Below are 18560 nucleotides of genomic sequence, written 5' to 3' on the forward strand. Positions count from 1 at the left end.
AGCTATACCAGCAAACCCTCTGTAGTGTAGACAATGCCGAAGTAGTCAGAAGGTTTTTGGACTGGGAATTTCAAAGGGCCTGATTGAGTTAGGTCCCCAACTCTCTTTGGAAATCTACCTCCCTGCCTTCGGTCCCTTTCAGAATCCCAGCTTTAATCATTAATCTCATAAAATTGTGATTTTTTTTAACTTTCAAAACAGTTGATCAAAAAGAGAAAGGAAAAGACAATACAAATTCTTCCTCTGGGAACTATTGAAAATAGAGAGACCACTTACGTTTAAGGTGCATGCTGTTGTTGGGACATTATATGAACTTTAAGTAATTCTTTTCCCAGAAGTATTGCATATTCTTCCTTGACAATTAAATCAGATTTACACATATAAACTGCCTAGAGTTCACTTCTCATTGTACAGAGATTGCCATTTCTGTTTTCTCCAATAGAGGGAACACGGTGGATTTCTTTGAGTGACATTTTTGCCAGCGGAGTTGGTAACAATACCCTTATGCCTGAAGAAGTCTTAGTCTCTGTTCACATCCCTCATTCCAGGAAGGTAAAAGTTGCTGTGATGTTTGGATTTGTTTTGTGATAAGGATGGTTTAACCAGTGTTTATATGGAATTAAAGAAAGAACAGGAGGAGGAAGTACCATCTGTGGTTTGGAAAAAAAACAAAAACCACCCAACCAGTGAAATGTTTTGGAGGGCATTGATATATTCTGTATCCCAGGACGCTGCCCATTTGCAGCCTGGCAAGACCTCCAGTCTTTATGCAGATGAAGTTCCTGTTATCTCCTGAGGGTTTTGCCTACATAGGGACTATAGGATTGATACATGATCCATGCTTCCACGCATAGTTGCTGCACAAGGTTGTTTGCTTGGTGCTATGTCACCAGTAATTCTGTAACACCGTGGAAGGGCAATATCTCTGGGAATTGGTAAGAAGACTGTTTGGGAGATACCTGCAGGCAGTCACACATCTCTGGTCTTGAATAAAAATGTGACTTAGTTGAATTTAGATGACTAAAGGAAAAGATCTGTAAAAGCAGAAGATAGAGTTGAAATACTGGCTTGATTTGTGCTTGAATTTAGGCAGAGGTTGAGCCTCTTCAGTTTTGTCTCCCATTCTAAATGTGGCCCTCTCCCATTCCCCCTTACCTCTCAATAACTGTTTGTGAGAGGGGCTCTGCAGGGGATGGAAAGGGAGGTGGGTTGCTTGCAAGACAACAGTGAAGAGGGAACTATTGGATGGTTAAGGGAAGGGAATGAATGGTGCTAAATGTTTTGGAAGTAGAATCCATGCTCTATGGTATTTATTACCTTAGTTCATGTAGATCTCTATTAGAACATGTTACATTTCTGTGCATACTTCTTAGCCTCCTTTTGATTTTTGTTAGGGGGAGTTTGTATCAGCATTCCGACAGGCCCAGCGCCGGGAAAACTCACTACCAATTGCTAATGCTGGGATGAGGGTACTTTTTGCGGAAGGCACGGACATAATTATGGACTTCGGCATTTTCTATGGCGGCGTTGGCTCTACCACCATCTGTGCAAAACAAACCTGTGAGGCACTCATAGGGAGGTACCGTATGAATTCCTGGAGGCTTTAGACATCTTTCAGATTTGAATATTGTTAGCTTTTTAATATTTCAGGGCATAAATACGGAGATCCTTTATTTACAGAATGGTTGGTGCCATTTATAATCCACCAGATGAACACAGATCAGCCCCAAGTGCTAAGTCAACTCCTCACCCCAGAATGGAGTATTTATACTTTTCTGTTCTAAATGTTTTAAAGTCCACGAATGAATGTTGTGGTCATTGAAAGGTCTCTCCACAGGGTGGGTACAGTTGCTTTATTAGTGTCACTACATCACTTTGCTGTTGTGCCCCAACCTGACCTGGAGGGACCTCTACCTGTTCTTTATCCATTCAGTCTCTAGCATCTGTGCTGAAACTTCCGAAGAGGCTGCTAATTAATTAGTATGAGGGAGTGGGGTTCTAAAGTGGGCATTGAAGAAGGACTCATCCCTGCATTAGCAGTACCAGCAGCAAAGGGCCTGAGGGGACTTATGCCTCCTCAGTTCAATGGCGGCCAGGGTTGGGTGTGGCCCCAAATGCAGACTAGGGCATGTCTAGGGGCTTCTTTAACTTGCATCCCCCATTGAGGCTGGGGAGGACAGGGATATGGTATTTTACATTGACTAGCTCTCTGCACTGTTCTTAGCCAATCAGTATCAGTAATCAGAACTCACCACCTAGCTAGCAGATATCAGGTGCAGCTTTCTCTGTTTATGCTCCTGGCAGAGGTGCATTGTAAGGAGGGACCTGAAGGAGGAAATGCCACTGATTGTACAGGTTGTAACTGGGAGTTTTTCCCACGTGTAAGGAGCAGCATGGGAGAAAATGAGAACATGATTTAACCATCAGAAAACTGAGCTTGTTCTAACTTGAACCTCCTCAAATTTCAGGGCCTGTGAACAAACCCCTGGGAACTGTTTCTCCCATGCAACTTATGACCCAATTTTGAATTGGATTTGGAAGGAGTTCACATCACTTTTAGTATTTCTCCTGTGCTAACATAAATAACTACTTGGTGTGGTTGACTAGTCAGTTTACCATTTATGTAAAGAGGGCAGGATATTTGAGTATTGTAATTTAAAGCATTGATTGTTTTATTATTAATCTCGGAACTAGGTAGCACTTTGGAATAGGATATTATCTTACTCACTCATTAGACCTGGGTTCAAAGTCTTGTGCTAATCACAAGTGAAAATAAGACCCTGATGTAATGCTCTTTAAAGTCAATGGGAGACTTTCCATTGGGTTAAATGGGCTTTAGATCAGGCCATAAGTATGCTTTTCTGTTGTGGTACATAGTGGACACTGATCTACAAAGAGTCCTTTGGATCAGAAGGGTGCTCTACATGTTTTCTATTCCTTCTGTATAGTGACAGGACAGAGTTAATTGTTCCTAAACAATCCCTAATATTCCCTGAATTGTGGGCACTTGTTATGTCTAAATAAATACTCCTTTCACTTTGAGCACCCAATTTAAAATGTTAAATAAGAATTGCATGCTTTCTGTGCAGCTCATGTAGTGTGAGTTCTTGACAACCCTTTTCCTTTTGCAAGCTTTTCATTGAACATCATGGCAGACCTACAGTTTATTCAAATAGATACCTATTCAGCAAAACACGTAAGCATGTACCTAAGTCTGTCCATATTCAACAAACCGCTAAGGTACATGCTTGCTGAATCGGGGCCTTAAATTGATTATCTCTACCTGACACTATATTACACTCCTTTTAATTGTAACAACAACCAGATGCCACAGCAATGACTGTCTCATAAAAATATGTAAACAAATAAAATTAGCCTTTCTGAGTTTTTGTTTATATCCTTCATGTTTATAACCAGTTCATCAAAAACTAATAAAAAATAAATGACAAAAAATCTATTGTTGCCCTCAAAGGTGTTTGTACGTGAGAGAGATGTCTGAGCTCTTGGATCAACCCGTTATATTTAACTGGCTTTCTATGTATTCAGACAGTGTTCTGTTTTTCTGGTTTAGGCACTGACAGTTGGTATTATTGTTCTTGAGTGTCAAGATTTGCTCTAATAGATACAGTGGCTGGGATTTTCAAAAGTACCTAAAGCAGTTAGGACCACAAGTCAAGTCATGACTTTTTCAACCTCTCTTTAACTGAGAGCTTTGCCAGGCCCTTGATTATTCTGTTGCTGTTCTCTGAATCCCCTGTAATTCTTGCAATATCCTTTTTGTGATGGAGTGGGCCCTGGCAATAATTGAAAATGCTGATAAATTGTTTCTCTAAACTCTGTTCTGTTGTGCCATTTGATCAGTTTATAAGCTGAAGCCGCCCTCCCACCCATTATCTTTTTGTTAGATTTTGCTACCCCTTTGATCTCTCTCAACATTGTGCACTCAGTTTCCATTTCTTGATCTTGAGGCCAGTGGTATAACCCTGCTAATATATTTATATTTATATTCTTACAGCTTGGGATTTGTATCCATATAGAATCAACTGTGTGATATACTTCAAAAGAGCAGAATTTTCAGAAGAGAGACCACTTTCAGATGAGCATCCATCATCTGAAAATCTGACCCCTTTAAAATGTCTCAAGTTGACATCCAAAATCACTAGTCCCTTTTGAAAGTTCAGGCCATTATCTATTGTGTAGTGATAATTTTTAATAGAATTAAACTAGGGCTATCAAGTGATTAAAAAAATTAATCGTGATTAATTGTGCGATTAATCATGCTGTTAAACTACTAGAATACCATTTATTTAAATATTTTTGGATGTTTTCTACATCCAAATAAATATATTTATTTCAGTTACAACACAGAATACAAAATGTACACTGCTCACTTTATATTATTATTTTTGATTACAATATTTGCACAGTAAAAAACAAAACAAATAGTATTTTTCAGTTCACCTAGTACAAGTACTGTAGTGCAATCTCTTTAGCATGAAAGTTGAACTTACAAATGTAGAATTATGTACAAAAAATAACTGCATTCAAAAATAAAACAATGTAAAACTTTAGAGCCTACTCAGTCCTACTTCAGCCAATTGCTCAGACAAACAAGTTTGGTTACAGTTTGCAGGAGATAATGCTGCCGATTTCTTGTTTACAATGTCACCTGAAAGTGAGAACAGGCATTCACATGGCACTGTTGTAGCCGGCATTGCAAGATATTTATGTGCCAGATGCGCTAAAGATTCATATGTCCCTTCATCTTCAACCACCATTCCATAGGACATGCATCCATGCCAATGACAGATTCTGATTGATAACGATCCAAAGCAGAGTGAACCGACGCATATTCATTTTCATCATCTGAGTCAGAGGCCACCAGCAGAAGGTTGATTTTCTTTTTTGGTGGTTCGGATTCTGTAGTCTCTGCATCTGAGTGTTGCTTTTGTAAGACTTCTGAAAGCATGCTCCACACCTCGTCCCTCTCAGATTTTGGAAGGGACTTCAGATTCTTAAACCTTGGGTCAAGTGCTGTAGCTATTTTTAGAAATTTCACATTGGTACCTTCTTTGCGTTTAGTCAAACGTGCTGTGAAAGTGTTCTTAAAACAAACATGTGCTGGATCATCATCTGAGACTGCTATAACATGAAATATATGGCAGAAAGTGGGTAAAACAGAACAGGAGACATAAAATTCTCCCCATGGAGTTTAGTCACAAATTTCATTAACACATTATTTTTTTAATGAGCATCATCAGCATGGAAGCATATCCTCTGGAATGGTAGCCAAAGCATGAAGGGACATACGAAAATTTAGCATATCTGGCACTTAAAGGCCTCGCAGTGCTGGCTACAAAAGTGCCATGCGAATGCCTGTTCTCACTTTCAGGTGACATTGTAAATAAGAAGCAGGCAGCAGTATCTCTCATAAATATAAACAAACATGTTTGTCTTAGCAATTGGCTGAACAAGAATTAAGATTGAGGAGACTTGTAGGCTCTAAAGTTTTACATTGTTTTGTTTTTGAGTGCAGTTATGTAACCAAAAAAATCTACATTTGTAAGTTATGCTTTCACAATAAAGAGATTGCACTACAGTACTTGTATGAGGTGAATTGAAAAATATTGGTTTTTTGTTTGTCATTTTTAGTGCAAATATTTGTAATAAAAATAATAATATAAAGTGAGCACTGTACACTTTGTATTCTGTGTTGTAATAGAAATAAATATATTTGAAAATGGAGAAAAACATCCAAAAATATTTAATAAATTTCAGTTGATATTCTGTTGTTTAACAGTGCAACTAATCACGATTAATTATTTTGAGTTAATCGCGTGAGTAAACTGCGACTAATCGACAGCCCTAAATTAAACCAATTTTCATAGTTTAAAAAAAGCTGATTTATTTTACTAGCATATAGGGCTCGATTATGTTGACTTCATTGAGACTATTCATGTGAGTAGCAGCTGTTCGATGTGAACCACACTGTGTTAAAGATCAAACTCCCAATATTGCTCCCACTGAAATCCAAACTGCAATTGACTTCATTGTGAGAAGGATCTTGCCCATGTCTGCGATATAAGCAAGTTAGCGTGGTCACCATTTAACTCATTCCACTGTGCCTAGTATACTGATCGCAGTATTGTTATTATTTTTGCCAGGCATTGGAATGAGCACATGCTGGATGAAGCTTGCAGACTGGTTCTTAAAGAAGTTTCTCTGCCGGGCTCAGCCCCAGGTGGGAAGGTGGAATATAGAAGGACTTTGATTGTCAGTTTCCTCTTCAAATTCTACCTGGAAGTGCTTCAGTCATTGAACAGGATGGTAAATTCTTGTCCTGGGTCTATTTTCATGCAGTCTAGTGAAAGGTCTTGTACTCTGTATTTATTTTTCCAGTTTGTACCGTGTACTGAGCATAATTTCTGTGTTCACAAAAAAATTAAAAATACATAACAACATATCAGTGCCACTATTAAAAGAGCTCTCACACTAAAAAAATAAAAAAAAATTAAAAAAGAGAGTGAGATCATCTTGCGTGGTCTACCTCTTCTCAAAAGGACAAATAGCTGGGATAAATAAATGGCTTTGCAATGTGCATAAATGTCACCAACTAACTACGCTATGATTTTTTGATTTGGAGAGAAAACTTGTACAAAAATCTGTTCAGATATCATTGTGTGGTTCTAATTTTGAGTTTTCTTTCTGAAGGATTCCTATATTAAATCTGTTCAGGTTCCAAAGAAAAGAATGTTTTATCTAATTGCCAACCTTGCAAACTTAGCTTGGGCTCTGAGAGTCAAGCCGGGTTTTTCCTTTCTCACCTATCACCACCAGCAGCAAAGGTTCTATGTCAGTTTTGTTCATAGCTCAAAACAAAGTTAACCTCTTCTTACTGCAGTCCCTTTCATTGGTCTCTTGAAACAGCTGTGGTGTTATGCTCCAAATGCTTTTTTTTTGGTATTTTTTAAATAAATATTTTATGAATGCTCAACACTCTTCACTTCATTTTCAGCTACTTTTTTGGGCTCTTCTAAATAGGACTTGAGAGGTTTATGTTCAATCACTGTGGTTGCTAATTCTTTTAATAGAAATGTTTGTGTTGTGAAAACATAACTATTATTATTAAAACACTTCTCTTTCAGGACCCCCATCGGTGTCCTGACATATCAGAGAACTATAAGAGTGTCCTACAAGACTTCCAACCCAAAATGCCCCAGAGTGAACAAATATACCAGGTCAGTGAGGCTCTTTTAATACTCCCTTTCAGTTTAAAAGACACTGTTAAAAATTAAGGTACAAAAAGAGCCCAAGCAGTGAAGGCCAGATACAGATTTTACAAAGCACTGAGGATGCTGAACTCTGTGCTTTTGATTTAAGCTCATTTGTCATTATGGCTTCAGTTTTCTTAACGCTAGTTATTTTAACTTATCCCTACTTTAGTACATGCTCAGTCCTTACAGGGATATAAGCTATTGGAATGGAATAAAGAAATGTGATGAAGTACAGTAGATCCTCAGATTTATGAACATCTTGGGAATGGAGGTTGTTTGTAACTCTGAAATGTTCGTAACTCTGAACAAAACATTATGGTTGTTTCTTTCAAATGTTTACAACTGAACATTGACTTAGTACAGTTTTGAAACTTTATTATTTAGAAGAAAAATGCTGCTTTCCCTTTTTTATTACTAGTTTACATTTAACACTAGTTTAATATGCTTTGCAAATCATCATGTGTTCAAGTAAAATTTAGCAGCAGAGGGGAGCAGAGAGCTATTCTTCATGTCCTTGTGCAGACAAAATTTTCCTGTTCTGCAAGAATTTTTGAGATTTCAAAATCTTCTTTCCCATCCCAAATTGGGACAAAAAGTCTAAATCTCAAAAATGTTCATGAACCAAAAATCAAAAAACAATTTGTATCAAGGCAATCAAAATGTTTTATTTAGATAATTTCAAAATGTTTCATTTTAATTTTGACTTTTTTTACATTTTTGTTTCCTATCAGTTAACTTAAATTACAAAAGGTCATTTCAAACTGAAAAATCAAACTTTTCATTTAGAAAATGTCAAAAGAGGACTTTTTGACAATTCTGAAGCTTATTTTTCCCTCAAAAAATTTTTTGAAACAGGAAATTTGCGACATTCTGGTTTTGGCTAATTGGCATTTTCTGATTAAAAAAGTTTAGTCCAAAAATTCATGCCCAGCTCTCGTGATGGTGATCTGGAAACAGCAGCATTATTCCTGGGGCTACACCCTATGTGACAGTGGGAATGGGAGCCAATGGAAAACTGAAAACATTTCTGTTGTATTAATATAACATTGTATCTTAAAATGTTCCAATTAGAGTTAAATAAAAACAGAGGGGAAGAGAAATTAAGCAGCAAGGGTAATTGGTGGAAAGAGATGTTGAAATTTGAAATGAGCTAGGGCATCGATGAGGCAAAGAGATACAGGAAGGCTGTTCCAGAGTGCAGTAGCTGCAAGGGAGAAGACTCTTGTACCAGTGGTGATGTAGGGACAGAAAGAAGCCAGTATAAATCTGAGGTAGCGGGGGGGAAAAAGAGATAGAAGGAGGATGCAAAGTGCTTGAAGAATCTATTATTCTATCATAATGTGCTATTGTCAATAGCTCTTAAACAAAATTATTTTCATGTGAAATTACACAGAAGAGAGCCACATTCTCTGCTGGTATAACTCTGACTTCTTGCAGTAAACACATGGTTCTTACTAGTGTAAAGTGAGAGGGGAATCAGGCATAGTAAGTTATATACTACTTTAAAGTCAGTTTTCTAGCAAAAGCAAAGAATAACTGTGGCTCTTTTCTCCTTGCTAAAACATGAGAAAAGTCAGGAACAACAACATCTGGAGGCTTACACAACTGCAGAAAAAATACCTCATTGTAACAACAACATATCACAAGGGATGAAAGCATTCCTTTTACTTATAGAACCAAATCTAGGTCAGAGTCAGTGTTTCATTAGTATTTCCATAATCACAACATGTTTGAACAGGGAGAAACTTAAGTAATTGTTTGGCTTCATACGCCACTGGCTTTCACACTGCTTATAAAATTGAACATTGTAGACAAAACTTGTCATCCCCATTTCACAAGAAGAATAGCTTTCCTTTTCAGTTGATTTTCCTGTAAGCACAGAGCTCCACTCGGTGTCACATGAAGCCATTTACAGATTTAGAAGGTTTTTCAGTAGGTTCAAAAAGTTCATTTGTAGTGAATGATGAGCTATTGGAAACTTGCAACAGGATATTAATATATTGTGATAAATGGGCTGATTAGCTGCTCATAAGCTGTATTTCTGACTGCATTGCATGTAGGAACATAGAACTGCACACTGGATGGATCAGTGAGGCCCATCTAGTCCAGTATCTTGACAGTGACCTGTGCCAGAAGCTTCAGAGGATGGAGAGCCCCCCACAGGGGAAACACTATCCCCGGTAGTTAGAGATTGACATATACACTCAAGCATGAGAGTTTAAATCCCCTCTGAAACTGCTTGTTTGTTGGCATTTTTAGATCCTTGCTATAACTCTGGATAATCTTACCTGTATAAATGACAAATCCTTTTTTGGGTCCCACTAAGCTCTTGTGACAGTAGAACAGCAGCCTTTAAAAAGTGACAGCAAAAGGGTACAGCTGCCATATCACATCCCCCATTCATTAGAATTAGAATTCACAAAAGGAACGAAAGATGTCAAACAGGCAGAAAATATAGCACACACTAATAAACAAAAAGGTACCACGGCACTGAAAGGAAATAGAATCTCTTTTTTAGTGGCATGTTAAAGTATGTGGAGAAGGGTGGCTGATGGTTCAGAGAACCATCATTTGAGCTCCTGTTCTGCATAGGTTTATGTGCTAATAAAAATGAGATTACATTTCCTTTCAATGCAGTGGTAGCATCTGATTTATTTGTGCTTGTGTTAGTCTCACTGTATTTTCTGTTTGCAGTCTTTGATTCCTCAGTGAACCTGGAGCGATCTTTGAAATGGCAAACCCGTTATAATTAATTTGTATTCAAGTATCTCCTAGAGGCTGCTATCAAGCTCAGGACCCCATTATGCTAGGTGTTGTACAAACATACAAGCCCTGTCTACATACACAAGGTGAACTGATTTATCTTAAGGTAGACTGATTTAGTTAAGTCAATGTAGACTCCTTTTGTGGATACTCTGAAGTCAGTTTTAGAGCATCATATATCAATGTAATTAAGGTAAACAACTTCAGATAATTTGTTATAAGGGACACTTAAACTGATTTTCAGATTCTGCACACAAGTGGGATGCACCAGTTTAACTTGCTTCAAAACTGATTGTGAACTCATTACAATTTGTGTGTGTAGACAAGGCTGTAGTAGACAGTCCCTGCCCTGAAGAGTTTACAATCTACATAAGCAAAGGGTGATTAGGGGAACAAGTGCAGTGGCTTACCCATGGTCAACCTAGCAGGACAGTGACAGAATTCAATTCCCCCAAGTCCCAGTCCTGTGCTGCCAGGCACTAGACCGAACTGCTTTCCATACGCCAGATATTCATGTCTTGGATTCCTTTTTAAGATGTTAGAGACCACCAGCAGCCCGTCAGCAGGCAGTGACTAAACAATACAAGTTGGTATATTTTATTATTCAGATTATTCAGCATTGTGTTGCATGAGTGATTTCTAAGCAAGCCAGTGCACAGCTGTCAGTACTTATCTTCGGCAAATCTGTAGTCTATGCCTTGGTCTTACTGTGTAATATGAGCAATATAATCTTTTAACAGCAGGGAAATAAATGCAAATGCTGAAAGATCTGTGCTTATTCAGATAAGACTATTGTAATGTTCTGTTAGAGGACAGTTGAGCTGGTTTGGGGAGTCCAACAATCAGGAAGTTCATGGTAGGAGACATCTAATTAAAACTCATTTCTCAGCATATTGCCAGTAGCAGACAGTTGACTAAAAAAGAAAACAGGGAGGGAGCTACTGGAGGAAGGAGAGGTTAATCAAACTACCTGTGCATTGGAGACTGTAGGGGGAAAGAGGATTCGAAAATATGAATAAATAGCCAGTTCTCAGCATAGGGAAAGGTTAGTAGTGAGGAGTCAGTGGGATCAGTAGTTCAGGATGTTTATTAATGGACTGGAGAGGAGGGGCCGGGGGGGGGGGTCAATGAGTACATGACAATATTTGCTGATGGCAAAAAAATATTTCTCAAGCAAGACCTAGAAAAATAAAATTAATAGGCAATGGAGTCACATATTAAATTCCTCACAGGCAGCTATGAGGGAATGCACATTGGAAGGAACATTTAAACTGCTTGTCCATACTGAGCAGTGCTGAATTAATTGTAAGCTTTCAGGGGGAAAATCCAGGAGTCATGATGAATAGCTCAATGCACTGTACTGCCAAAAAGGTGAAATGAACAACAGAAGCCACTTGAGAATAATTCAGAAAATTATTACAGCACCACTGTATGTATCAATAAGACAGCACATTGTCCTCTTGAACATTGCATTCTGTTTTGGTTACTTTGTGACATAAAGGACATAGCAAATATAGAAAAAAATCAGGAGAAACTAGAAACAAAATGGGTAGACTCCTGGAGAAGATTGCATAGGAGGGATTAAAGCGACCTCTGGGGACCAGCAGTTTAGTAAATGCTCCAGCCTAATCTGTATATAATATTACGCCAGAAGTTGGTGTTGTTAAACAGAGATTTTCAGACGCTAATATAAGGACATGCTGACTTGTCTTTCTTCGGCTGGGGATTTTTTTGCTGAGCAGGAAGTAAACCCAGAGCAGCTTCCCAGGGATCCAGTAGGACGTCCCATCATGCACCAGGCTGGTATAAAACACGCCACTGGTGAAGCTCTTTACTGCGATGACATTCGTGCTGTGGATGAAGAGCTCTTCTTGGCTGTGGTAACCAGTTCCAGAGCCCATGCAAAGATTGTGTAAGTGCGTAAATGCCGCAAAGAAAAGTATAACCATGAATGCATTGGTTGAGATTTTCAGAGCAGTGTAGGGCATTTAGATGCACAACTTTTCCTAGATTGCTTTGAAAATCTCAGCCACTCTGCTTTGTAACAGAGGATAGACACTCAGAGCATTCTGATGATGGAATACTAATCTGAATACCAGCTCAGCATTTTTGTAAGGTTTGAGCTGCTCACAAAAGATGCACTAGTATAACTAAGATTGCCCTGAGTTAGTTAAACCAATGCAGTTTGGACACTCATGTCAGTTTAAACCTGGTTTACAGCAGTTTAGCTTGTGTGTTAACAGGTGCAAGCTAAATTGTTGTAAAACATGTTTAAAACTAATACAGAGTTTAACTAAAATCACCCCATTAATTAAACTAATCTACTAAATATTTGTACTTGTCAGCAAGTAACCTGGTTGCATTATTGATTCTACCACTCTGTGCCACAGATCTCTTCTTCATCTAATGCAGAAGAGATTGACACACCCAACCTTCTTTTGTGTTTCAGAACTACACCAATAAATCTCTGACCTAACACTATTTTACTAATTTATAATTTCATCAGAGCACTGTGTGCTAATTATCTCTTTAGCATTGGCATTAGACAGGAGATGGTACCTAAATTTGCAGGGTTAACAAAACTTTTGGTATTTAGGTAATACCAATACAAATCTTGGCCTGAAATCCCTTGGTTTGATTTGTATTTTATACTATCCAGGCAGAATACATATGTAGAGTCAAACAAGTGAGAGAGCGTCTGAGCTCTTCTCACAGACTACAACACACGTATTTGTTTTTAACGTTCAGTCGTTATAATACAAGATTCTCTCTTGCTTTGGGACAAAGGTGTACCTTGTAGAGGATGGGACCAAATAGAGTTCTTTCTGTCTCTACCAAAAGAGCTGGAGTGCACAGCAAGGGGCTGGGTGTTTCATAGGTGATATTTCTCTATGGAGCAAATGAGCCACTGCCATCCTCTCCACCACAATTCCGCTGTCTCTAATGTGGGAAAGGAACAGTGACTTTCTTATTACAAAGCAAGCCTTTTCTGGAAGGGAAACACTCACCTACAGCCTTCCCTTCCTCTCTACCCGATCTTGTTATCTCTAAGGAGGATAAAGACAGTGACCAGCAGCTTCCACAAAGAGCTGTGTGAGAGCAGTCTTGTGGCACAGGCTGCCTATGTATGTATTGTATCATCTTACTTCACATGCAACACTGTGTGGAGCTAACTACTTTATACTTTCCCCCTAGATTTATTGATACATCAGAGGCCCTCAAAGCACCAGGAGTGTTTGATATTATAACAGCTCAGGATGTCCCAGCAACAAACGAGTTCTACTATTACAGTGATCCAGAGGTTATATTCGCAAAAGATAAGGTATAAAGTGTCAGTAGCTATGATTTTTCTTTGGTGATGTCTCTTTGATCCTTGATTTATAATTAAAATAAACAGGAACAATATTGACTCTTGAATTTTTGTATCATGTGTATGTTGGGAATTATTTTGGCTGCTCTATGAGTCAACTTCTTAGTTCTTTTTCCATTTCCTTTCTAAGTATCAGAATAACCAAACTCTGTGACATACCTCTTTAAACCAGATGAATCAGACTAGTCAGGATATAGGGTAATCTTTTCTAAAGAACCTGACGGTATGTCTACATAGCAGTTTGGGAGTGAGGGGCTGAGTGCAGCACATGTAGACATGCCCAAGCTAGCTGTAATCTAACTAGCGTGAGCACCAGTATCAGTGCAGCCGTGGCAGCATGGGCTTCTGCGTGGGCTGGGCGGCACAAGCCCACACTGGGTATTTACTTGGGCAGCCCAGCCCACACTTAAGTCTGTGCTACTGTGGCTTCACTGCTATTGGCGCGTGAGCTAGGTAGGTTGAAGTCAGTTCAGATATGTCTACACATGCTACACTCACACCTCCAATCACAGTGTAGATATCTTCTCAGTCACGTAGGCTCCCAAGTCTCGTTTTTAGAAGTGACTCAGGCACTTGGGAGCCTATGTTTCATGGGAAGTCCATAGGACTTAGGAACCTAAGTCATTTAGAGACTTTTGAAAATGCTGTGCTTGATTCCAAATAACATTGATACTTCTACTAGTGTATTGGTTTAGGGGAAGGTTTATAGCAAATAAAAAAGGTTAAACCAAAACAAAAATTAGAAAGGGAAATGTGAACTCTATTCATTTGAGTCCAGGATTTCAGTAACCACACGTGGGGATCATCTGAATACTGGAAGTATTTCCACGGTACTTTGCAGGTAATTTGCGTGGGTCAGATTGTCTGTGGTGTGGTTGCGGATTCAGATGTTCATGCCAAACAAGCAGCTGCAAAAGTGAAGATAGAGTATGAAGATCTGGAGCCGGTGATCCTGACTGTTGAGGTAATAATTAGCCTCATCCTTCTTGCTTTTTCACTAACTTATCTTGGGCAGGGAAAGCAGCTGTTTACTCTTCACTTGCTATTTACTTTTTTTTTCATAACAAGTGAAGTGTGACTAACTGGATTATCTTTTTAAGGATTAAGGGCAAAATTTTTGCTGTCACTTATACTAGTACATACCCAATGATGTCAATGTAAAAAAAGCAGAATTTCGCCAATTTTCCACTTGCACTTGGTTGGTTAGTTAGTTCTTAAGGAAGATCTTTACTTCCTCATATAGTAACAAACAGGGATCTTTCACATCTAAGTATTCCCCTGCCTGTTCCTTTCTGGGATTATGATGTGTTCTTGCTCTCTCTTCAGACCATAAACTGCTCCAGGAAAGCGGTTCTTGGAATTATCCAGTGAATGACAACAATTCAGAATTCCTGATCTGGGAACCCTGCCTATAAATAGGAGCAAGTTAAAATTAAATGGGGCCTGTTCTGCCCCATTTCTCTGCTTAAATAAATAAAATATTAGCAACCTCTCACAGATCTCAGTGGGTTGAAGTACAGGGCGGATTTTGACTTATACTTTAGATCCTCGTTCAGACCAGCAACTTGTGTATTAGAGACTTGCTTTGTTATGTGGCAGTTGAGAACTTGTCTTTGTTTAGAGTAGCCATTACTGTTGGGGAGTTTGACTGAAGTGTATGCTCCCCTGATGTGACAGAGACTGGCTTGTATATCAGGAGAAGAAAAGCATTGTGAAGCAAAACCCATACTGACTATTCCTATCTTAACCATATAGTCCAGTCTCTTTCTGTTCCATCTTGGTCACTTACAAGATGTTCTGTTCCTCACCACAAACCAGACTTCCCTTTTTGTCCTAGGGAGAGTCCTACTGGACAGCTGTCAAACAGCCTTTGGGGAAATAGTATAATTAATAAAACACCTCTGCACTAGCATTCTGTGGGAAAGCAGAGGTTATCGGTAATGCAAGATTGAGTCACAGCAACATTTTCTTGTCCAATGTATAAAATCCTAAACTTCTGGAATACTGTGATGGAATTTGGTAGTCTGATAACTCTCTGTACCCAGTTCCCCATATGTTTGTGTAAGGTGCATGGCAATCATATTGGTAATAAAATGCTGTGGGAAAAAAAGAGAATATTTAAAATTCTCAAACTCGTGTGTGTTTTCTCCACCACTGCAGGAGGCTATAAAGCACAATTCATTCTTTGAGCCACAAAGAAGACTAGAACAAGGAAATGTTGATGAAGCATTTGAAACGGTTGATCAAATTCTTGAAGGTAAAGTGCAGAATGTGTTGGGTGGATGGCGGGAGGTTTATGAGAGCTTCTGCCAGTTTGAAGTCTGATAGCCAAATGGATCTGGACAAAATGGAAATTGTCAAATCTTCATCAAAATTTATAGGGACAGACTTTCAAAGAGTGGCACTTAAATTGCTCCTTCCCATGTCCCTTTTAAGTGCAACTGATGTACTGTGCCTATTAGGCAACACCAGTACAGCACTGCTATCTGATTAATTTAGGAGAAAAAATATAATCCTACCATTATTTATCATGGACTTTCCTGTCTCTGTTTTACTGTGATACAAAAGTGACAATCTACAATATGGAAATGTTGATCCAGAATACATGGTGGGGCTTTGGAGTTGCAGGGCGGAGATCCTCAGCTGGTGTAAACTGTCATAGCTCAATTGAAACCAATCAGGTGACTAACAACAGCTGACATATGCCCTGCAGAATTTGGATTTTACCCTCCAGTTAGTCTGTTCCCTTTCAACCACCAATTCCTCCCTTTCTTCCCCAGCATCAGACATGGCCTGTTTGGTGCTGATCCTGAACAACCACGAATAGCACTTCCCTTCCGCAAAAAATTCCTGTATTCCATGTCTGATCTGATTAACACAAGGTGGTTCGAGATCCTGTCAACACTCTCAAGCCTTCCACATTCCAGACTCAAGACGCTTAGCTTGATATTGACAATATGTGGCAGATTACCTGGTAGTGTAAATTGGCACAGTTCTGTTGATATCAATGGAGCAGGGCCAGTTTACACCAGCAGAGAGTTTGGCTCATATTTTTATGCTAGATGTTGCACCTGCTGCAGCTGGTTTCTCTTGCCTGGTTGCACCTTAACAACAGTAGCACCAGCAGCTGTGTTGATCAAGTACGTTGAATGTTATGTTTTGTGTAAGGTGCATACTCAGCCTAGCCTCCTCATTCCTCCCCCTTTTACCACCCAGCCCATCAGCAACACTTGAGTCTTTATCTTTGGAACAGGGGAGATCCATATCGGGGGACAGGAACATTTTTACATGGAGACTCAGTGTGCACTTGTTGTACCAAAAGGAGAGGATAAAGAAATGGACGTGTATGTGTCAACCCAGCATCCAGCACTTATCCAGGTAATGGAGAGCCTTTTTAGGGAATTCTTTAAAGACTCTTTGTGTGTGGTTTGAAAATCCATCTTCAACAGTTTATGATGCAGTAGGAACATGTGAATTACACAGTTGGGTTATCCAATGTCCATTGCCCTCCAGTACACCAGTAGCATGCCAGCTCAGCACCGCTGACCCATCAGCTGTGCACTGATCTCTCTGGCACCAAGGTGAGGAGTGGGTAAAAGCCCTTCAGTTGCCTCTGAAAGTAGTCTGTGCTCCAGGGCACGATCCTTTAAGGTACCGAGTTCTCCCTATGAAGTGCTAAGCATGCTCCACTCCCATCTTCTTAGGTGCTTTGTACATGCATTAGTTGGGGTGGTGACAACAGCCTACTGCCAGAAATATAAAGGGGAAACTCACAAAACCTAACATGAGAGAGGTAAGGTTGGTGAGGTGATATCTTTTGTTGAACTAACTTCTGCTGGTGAAAGAGACAAGCTTTCAAGCTCCACAGAGTTCTTCTTCACATAGGTGCTGACTCCGTGGGTGCTCCAGGGCTGGAGCACCCACTGGGAAAAATTAGTGGGTGCTCTGCACCCACTAGCAGCCAAGCTCCTCCCTCCTCCTCCTCCTCCCCCCCCCCCCAGCACTCTGCGTACCTGCTCCTCCCCCTGCCCCCAACTGCCTAACAGCTGTTTGGCGTGCTAAGGACTTTCCAGGAGGGAGGGGGAGGAGCAGGGACATGGCATGCTCAGGGGAGGAGGCAGAGTATAGTTAGGGCAGGGGCGGGGACTTGGGGAAAGGGGTGGAACGGGGGTGGGGCAAGGGCATGCAGGGGTGGGAAGAGGTGGGATGGGGCGGCGCCGGGGGGGGGGGTCGAGCACCCACTGGGCAGAGGGGAAATCGGTGCCTATGCTTCTTCAGGTCTGGGCTAAAACCTAGTATTGCAGAATTATCTTGTCTTAGCTACACAGATGGCTAGTAAAGCAGAATGCATTTTGAACAAAATGCTGAGATTTTGTATTAGGTATATTTTGCCCATTATTCAGCTCGTATTTTCTGTGTGTGTTACTTTTATATCATTGATAACAAAAATCTGCATTCTTTCTTGGCTGTGTTTCATAAATGTCAATCAGCCCTATATTGGAAACAAACACATTTCTTCATCTGTGACTAATAAGGCCTTAGATTATTAAAACCAAACATTCAAAAAATTTAATGTCCTTATTATGAATTTTGCTTACTTCCTGAATTTCTCTCAGCTTGGACAATTGTCTATAGCCAGTTTCACTTTCAGGTTCTCCCTGTTGCAGTATTTGGGTGCAAATGTTGTTTGGGGGTATTTATTTGTTGAAAAATAGATGTTTCATTGGGAATTAGAAAGAAAATCCTGGAGACATAACTTGGTCTTTTCTATAAACTTTTTTTGCAAAACTTAAATTTGGGCCAGATTTGAGCTGACAGGATCCCTTTAAAATTGCAATGGTATAAAAAAAGGGATATTGACTTTACAGGAAATGGTGGCCTCATGTTTAGGGATTCCAGCCAATAGGATCATGTGCCATGTAAAAAGAATCGGTGGAGCTTTCGGTGGGAAAGTAGGGAAAGCTGGTCTGTTGGCATCTGTTGCTGCAGTGGCAGCAAACAAGTAAGTGTGGCTCCCTGTTGTAAGAGGGAAAAGGGGAGGAATAAATATTACCCACCAGGTCCCTTCCCTTCCCAGAGATGCTCCCTCTATACTACAAGCCTCAAAAACCTGTCAGAGTTATATTCGACTCTACTCTTGAAGGGTTATAATC

The 18560-nt window shown here is 39.7% G+C and overlaps 1 protein-coding gene across 1 annotated transcript in view; it reads left to right on the forward strand.

Annotated features, from left to right (window-relative positions):
- Positions 1-18560, forward strand: part of AOX1 (aldehyde oxidase 1) — a 75578-nt gene that overhangs the window by 23614 nt on the left and 33404 nt on the right. Inside the window, exons 13-22 of the mRNA XM_077829642.1 lie at positions 443-552; positions 1395-1579; positions 6165-6327; positions 7146-7238; positions 11780-11949; positions 13233-13359; positions 14249-14371; positions 15568-15664; positions 16661-16785; positions 18276-18409. Of these exons, the coding sequence (XP_077685768.1) occupies positions 443-552; positions 1395-1579; positions 6165-6327; positions 7146-7238; positions 11780-11949; positions 13233-13359; positions 14249-14371; positions 15568-15664; positions 16661-16785; positions 18276-18409 (1327 nt within the window). The remainder of the gene's footprint in view (positions 1-442; positions 553-1394; positions 1580-6164; positions 6328-7145; positions 7239-11779; positions 11950-13232; positions 13360-14248; positions 14372-15567; positions 15665-16660; positions 16786-18275; positions 18410-18560) is intronic.

Source organism: Eretmochelys imbricata, chromosome 11, assembly GCF_965152235.1.
Source record: "Eretmochelys imbricata isolate rEreImb1 chromosome 11, rEreImb1.hap1, whole genome shotgun sequence".
Lineage (NCBI taxonomy): Eukaryota > Metazoa > Chordata > Testudines > Cheloniidae > Eretmochelys > Eretmochelys imbricata.